Here is a 7,027-nt window from a genome sequence, read left to right as displayed (position 1 = left end):
TTCCTATTTTTTTTAATCTATTAACATGCACCATTGTGTAGAACCCATGTTGTGTGAAGAAAACAACTTAATGACTGAACTGTTGGTGCTGCAGGCGGAACAGGAAGAAGTGATGACTCAGCGAGACTACTGATTAATAACAACAAACAAAACTTTTATTTTAAATAAGTAAACATGGTCTGAGTTTAACAGTTTCGAACAAATAATTAACAATAAATCACAAACCTCTTTTATGATTCAACATGAATTCTGCTAAAAAAGAAACAACATAAAAAAACACTTTACTCAAAGCTGTAACTTTTCAGACTGACTTCTCTTTGAAGCCAATCTCTCACACAGAGTAACTCACAGCTACACTGTTACAGTCCACACAAGCACAGATCTGTAAATCTGAAGCTTTTTCCCACAGATTGCCAGCAGATATTGACGTTTTGCTTCAGTCCTGGCCCAGATGAAGTCAGATCAGTCTCCCTCCCTTCATAAATGTTTCTGAGCTACACTTATTAAAGTGGTTTTTTAAAAAAAGAGTAAAAAATCAGCTAGAAATGTCTTCAAAACTTTACTTAAATAAAGTTTAAGGCACTCAGTGTTGGTGCCAAAAAATAATTTTAATCTTATGAGATCTGAACAGTTTTTGTACAAACGCTGAAGAAGTGAAGGTTTTTCTTTTTGACACCAGTGGAAACTGTGGGAGAAAAGATGCTTCACAACTAGCTGGAAACAGCTGAGAACTCCAGTGATTATTGTGTCCTTTTGTTTTTAATGCTGAAGATCCTTGCTCCATCCATCCATCCATCCATCCATCCATCCATCCATCCATCCATCCATCCATCCATCCATCCATCCATCCATCCATCCATCAGCGCATAAAGTGACACAGAAAGCAGTGTAGGTTTTCATTTGATCCTGTTCATTTACTTCTTGGTCCTTTTAAGGTGGAAAGAAAGAAAAAAAATCACAATCCACTGTCAAAAGAGGAGTCTGTGTTTCTCTGAGCGTCCGTCACGCTGATCTGCACCATCTCCGGAGGGATGAGGCTGATGGAACATTCCAGCCGGGCCCCTCCGTCCAACCTTTAAACCACAAACATCCACACAGAGTCTGAGCTTCATCGCCAACTCCTCTTGTCCATAAAAAACATCAAACTAAACTAATCTGAAGCTAAATCAAGTTTCACTAGTTAGTCTACTCTCATCCAGACCATGACGGTCTCGCCGCCATGGTCACCAGATACCACGGCTGCGATGATGAGAGGTGGACTCGATGAGCTGGAGTCAGGAGAGCAGATCAGTTTAAAGTCAGGGTGGAGCAAGAACGTTTTTATTTTCACCCACAATATGAGATAAACTGCCATGTTTCAAGTTTTTACAAACATTATACAGATTGTTTTCAACTCTAACTGAAGGAGCACTGCTCCATCTTACAGTCTTATGTCCCACCAAAAGTTGTTTTGATCTTGTTTTGAGACGGTTATACTAAGCAAGAGCAGAATGTGTTTGATTATTAATCTAGTTAGCCTGGAAATGTTTCTTTATTTGAAGAGTTTTTACCAAATGCACTTGTCTTATTCCATTAGCAGATTATTTCACCTAGTTAAAGAAGATTCAGACTATAATCTACTTTTTCATTTATTTTTACAAGGCTAACTTTTGCAGAAATTAGAATAGATGACAGCATGTAAATGTAGAACTTAATGTGAAAAATTACTGTTTTTAGAAAGTTTTACTGTGTGAATGTTTACAAAGCACTCATCTTGTTGCACAAGTTTTGTGCTATTTCAACAAATTATAAAACAAAACGTTCAGCTCCTTCAGGACATTCCAGCTATGACTTTTAGTGTTTCAGCAGTTTATACTTTTAGAGATATTTAGCTTTTTCTGACATTTGTTTTTATCACTGAAAATGAACAGAGCTGTCTTCAGTATTCTTCACTGTACTTTTTACCTTTCGTTCTGGTTCTGTTTTTTAACTTTTAGGCTAATATCAGATTTCATCGGCTTCTATTTAGTTAATTTTAGCTTTTATATCTACTTGTTTAGCTAACATTGACATTTTCTATAAACTTTTGTGCTTCTTTCAGTTTCTTTCTGCCATTTCAAGCTTGTTCTGCATTTTTTTTAGTTGCTTTCTGCTAATTTCAGCTGTTTTCTGTGTTTTTAGAGACTTTTCAACAAATTTCAGCTAATTTGAGCAAACATGCTTTTTCTGTTTCTTTGTGCTACATTCAGCTACATTTTTTAGTTACAGTGGTTTGCAAAAGTATTCATACCCCTTGAACTTTTCCATATTTTGTCACATTACAACCACAAACATAAATATATTTCACTGGAATTTAATGTGAAAGACCAACACAAAGTGGTATACAATTGTGAAGTGGAAGCAAAATTTTACATGAATCAAAACATTTTTTACAAATAAAAAACTGAAAAGTGCGACGTGCAAAAGTATTCAGCCCCCTTTTCCCTGAGTGCAACCAATTGCATTCAGAAGTTGCCTGATGACTGCTAATGACTCAAAAGGGTCCACCTGTGTGTAATCTAATCTCAGTACAAATACAGCTGCTCCGTGACGGCCTCAGATGTTGGTTAAGAGAATATTGGGGAGCAAACAGCATCATGAAGTCCAAAGAACACACCAGACAGGTTAGGAATATGGTTTTGGAGAAGTTTAAAGCAGGCTTAGGTTATAAAAAGATTTCCCAAGCTTTGAACATCTCACGGAGCACTGTTCAATCCATCATCCGGAAATGGAAAGAGTATGGCACCACAGTAAACCTGCCAAGACAAGGCCGTCCACCTAAACTTACAGGCCGAACAAGGAGATCACTGATCAGAGAGGCAGCCAAGAGGCCCATGGTGACTCTGGATGAAATGCAGAGAGCCACAGCTCAGGTGGGGGAAACTGTCCACAGGACAACAATTAGTCGTGCACTACACAAATGTGGTCTTTATGGAAGAGTGGCAAGGAGAAAGCCATTGTTAAAAGAAAACCATAAGAAGTCCCGTTTGCAGTTTGCCAGAAGCCATGTTGAGGACACAGCAAACATGTGGAAGAAGGTGCTTTGGTCAGACGAGACCAAAATTGAACTTTTTGGCCACAATGCAAAACGCTATGTGTGGCGGAGAAAGAACACTGCACATCACTCTGAAAACACCATCCCCACTGTCAAATATGGTGGTGGCAGCATCATGCTCTGGGGGTGCTTCTCTTCAGCAGGGACCGGGAAGTTGGTCAAAGTTGATGGGAAGATGGATGGAGCCAAATACAGGGCAATCTTGGAAGAAAACCTGTTGGAGTCAGCAAAAGATTTGAGACTGGGGCGGAGGTTCACCTTCCAGCAGGACAACGACCCTAAACATAAAGCCAAAGCTACAATGGAGTGGTTTAAAAAAAAGAATATTCATGTGTTAGAATGGCCCAGTCAAAGTCCAGACCTAAACCCAATTGAGAATTTGTGGCAAGATCTCAAAACTGCTGTTCACAAACGCTCTCCATCCAATCTGACTGAGCTTGAGCTGTTTTGCAAGGAGGAATGGGCAAGAATTGCAGTCACTAGATGTGCAAAGCTGGTGGAGACATACCCTAAAAGACTTGCAGCTGTAATTGCAGCAAAAGGTGGCTCCACAAAGTATTGACTCAGGGGGGCTGAATACTTGTGCACATCGCACTTTTCAGTTTTTTATTTGTAAAAAATGTTTTGATTCATGTAAAATTTTGCTTCCACTTCACAATTGTATACCACTTTGTGTTGGTCTTTCACATTAAATTCCAGTGAAATATATTTATGTTTGTGGTTGTAATGTGACAAAATATGGAAAAGTTCAAGGGGTATGAATACTTTTGCAAACCACTGTATTTTAGGCTAGTTTTAGCCTTTTTTGGCTATTTCAAAAGAAATTGCAATTACTAATTTTCTTGTTTTCTGCTCATTTAAAAATTCTCATGTAAATTAATTTTAATTAATTAAAGTTAATTTTAACTTGTTTCATCTACTTTTAGCATCTTTCTGCTCATTTTAGCTACTTTTTTTGCCCTTTGCCCTTGTTTTGCAATGTTTCTACTGATTGTTCGCTTTTGTTGTCCTACTTAGCTGTTTAAATTGAACTTGCATTAGCAGTTTTGCTATTAAACCTTTCAGGTTCTTCAGCAGCTTTCAACACAAACATTTCAGCATTAAGCATTCACACTGCATTTAGGCAGGAAATGCAATTTCTCTAATAACCAATGTTATCAATTTATCGTTTATTGGTGGAACTAAAAGCAGAATGAACAATTCTTACCTTGTTGTTGCTGTGAGTTTTATCGCACATCTCTAAAGAGCTGAAACAAAAGATACAGAGTTTGGAAATAAGAGCAGATATATTTAATTTGAGACTGGTAGGTTTTAATGGGAAGTGAATAAAGTGAATGGACTGAGGATGTCAGCCACACAACTACACACACACCATCACCACTTTCTTTTCTTACACTCCTCACCCAAAATAAAAAAAACCCTCATCCATTCAGTTCATGCAGCAGCCCTGAATCAATAGAAGAAAACCTGGAAAGTAACAACAAACAGTAAAAGTTCCAGCAGGCGGATGTATGTGCCTCTGCTCTCTGCAGCAAACTAATGAGCAGTGTGTTGAAGCTGGAACAGCAGGAGGAGACAGCAGCACCCTCCGATTCTGAACAACTGTGTGTCAGTCTGAACACGGAGCAGAGAAGATGTGGTTGGCTGCACTGAAATGTTTTTTTTTTCTTTTTGTGGTGAGAGAACAGATGGAGAGAAGGTGATACTGATGCTGCTGAACAGGTCTGATTCACTGTCAGTGTGCTCGAGATCGAGCCAAACAGACCCACGGCGGCGGCGTTTTTCAAACTCATTCAAGTTGAAATCTCTGCGAGCAGATGCAGCATCCGTGCTGTGGAGCAGCGTTAACCAAAGTTTGCCTGTGGGCACAAATTCACATTCAAAAAGGTGCAACTCGTTTCTGTTTCTTTCAGCTCTGGCAGATCTGTACGAGAATTAGTCCCTTTGTAGTTTTATTTTCCTGGCCTGCGATATGAAGATGCTGCTGTCTTCTCTCTCCTCTGGGTTCTTAAAACCGTTTCAAGTCTGGACTTATGACAGACAAATACATTTATTGTATATATGTATTTGAAACAAATGGTTTAAAGAAGCCAGATCCATCCTGTCGTGATGAGAAATCACTGTTAAGTCACAGGTCAGAGTATTCATCCTGCTCCGGTGTCAGACACAACCCCAACTCACAAATACTCATGTTTAACTTTTTTTTCCCAGAAATCAGACCTTTGAATGGCATAGGATACAACTACATGGAGGTTGTGGACCACCAGTTCAGCATGAATGTCTCTGATTAGTCCCCAGTTGATTGACAGATTGACTCACAGCAAGTGGGTCTTGGCTGAAAGCTGCTACGCTGTTCCGCATCTCATTCTCACTGCCGCGCAGCGGTATCAGTGACATGTTACCGTGACTGGTATCTGGCAGCGTGCGGCACGCCCGGGTCCGCTGGAATCCGTCCTGGGGCCAAACGTTGCCACTGTACTGTAACAGGGAAGGGGCGGGGACAAATAAAGACATGGAAGCCGGCATAAATAAGAGACATCATGATGCTGACACAGCTCGACACAAAGGCAAAAATCATGCGTCGCGCTCGTTTAACCGTCCTGCTGAGGGACACGTCATTCAGCGGTGATCACAATCAGCGATGTTACATTTTGCACCAGAGACTACTCACTGCAGTAACAGATCCATGAATTTCAAATTGGTGCAGATATATATTTTTAAAGCCGTGTGTGTGTGTGTGTGTGAGAGAGAACACGCACCTGAATACTAAGAAGCGTGGCGCACCACTCCCTCATTTCTGCCTGGGTCTCACAGCAGAGATACCTGCAAACAAATGGATGGTGATAACATGAGCCACGCTGAGCAGCAGCATCGGGAGACGGGGAGCGAGGCTGATAAGCTTCCTGAGACGGAGAACAGTTGGGTTAGAACAAGAAGACAGAGATGGAATCAGAGATATTAGGAGAAACTGTCATGCTTTATTCCTATGGCGCCCCGATGGCGCCGCCGCCGCAGTAAACACGGGGTGTGATGGTTAATTTAAAATAAAAATTATTGATTAGAACTTTTGACTCTGTCTGCCCGTGTTCATGAAGTGTTTGTGTCTCTGATGATTTAATGTGAGCATATTCTATGCCACTCGGGTCTCCATCACATAAGCCCCACCGTGAGTCGTCAGCCACGCTGTGACGCTGAATAAACAGCCTTCATTTATACACTCATTACTGTTCCCAGCTCTGCCTGTGACCAGTTTGCATCATCGCGCCTAACAAAGCTCATTAGTGCTCGCTGTGACTCAAAAGAACAACATGTAATTGTACTGTCTCCCACTTTGTTGACCCTTTTTTTTTGGATACAAACTAATCTAATCTACAACATTCATTAATAAATAAATAAAAAACTGCTCCATTGTTATTTAAACAAAACGTCCAGAAGCAAAAGTTCTGTTCTGTTCTGAAAGTGTGTTAGTGTATGAAGAAGCTGAAGTCAAACTACTGCAAGAATATTTGTGAGAAAATAGTGCAATAAAAAGAGAAATTTAAAGATGTATAAAACTTAAGGCAACTGAGGCAATAAAAGTAAAAAATGTAGCAACATTAAGAAAAATGAGCTCAGCAGCTGCTTCTAAGCTCTGCTTTTCTTTAACCGGCACTAAAATCAAAACGTCTCCAACTCCGATTAGAGTTTCTCCCATTTCTGCCCTTTTATTCGTTACTTTCTTCCCCTCAGTTCTTTAAACTTCTCACACTTTCCCTCTCTTTCGCTCTCCCTCTTGTTATAAGGTGAGTTTCTAGATACAGAAAAAAAAAACGTAACAATGGAGCAGAACTAAATGATAATTTGGCCTACAGCGTGACGGGGACACTCATTACGTCTGGGAAGATGTTCACTGCTGTTGACAAGATAGGGCTCAGTGTGACACACACACACACACACACACACACACACACACAC

At 40.2% G+C, this 7,027-nt stretch overlaps 1 protein-coding gene across 1 annotated transcript in view; it reads right to left on the bottom strand.

The window, feature by feature from the left end:
* Nucleotides 1-889: 889 nt before the first annotated feature.
* arap1 (ArfGAP with RhoGAP domain, ankyrin repeat and PH domain 1) overlaps nt 890-7,027 on the bottom strand; it is a gene marked incomplete in the record, with an annotated part of 30,775 nt that continues 24,637 nt past the window's right edge. Inside the window, 4 exon segments of the mRNA XM_014008024.1 lie at nt 890-1,073; nt 4,281-4,320; nt 5,393-5,551; nt 5,833-5,896. Of these exon segments, the coding sequence (XP_013863478.1) occupies nt 4,300-4,320; nt 5,393-5,551; nt 5,833-5,896 (244 nt within the window).

This window comes from Austrofundulus limnaeus, unplaced genomic scaffold (genome assembly GCF_001266775.1).
Source record: "Austrofundulus limnaeus strain Quisiro unplaced genomic scaffold, Austrofundulus_limnaeus-1.0 Scaffold46, whole genome shotgun sequence".
Classification (NCBI taxonomy): domain Eukaryota; kingdom Metazoa; phylum Chordata; class Actinopteri; order Cyprinodontiformes; family Rivulidae; genus Austrofundulus; species Austrofundulus limnaeus.
Note: the sequence above shows the minus strand (reverse complement) of the source record. Positions and strands in the feature narration are given on the sequence as shown.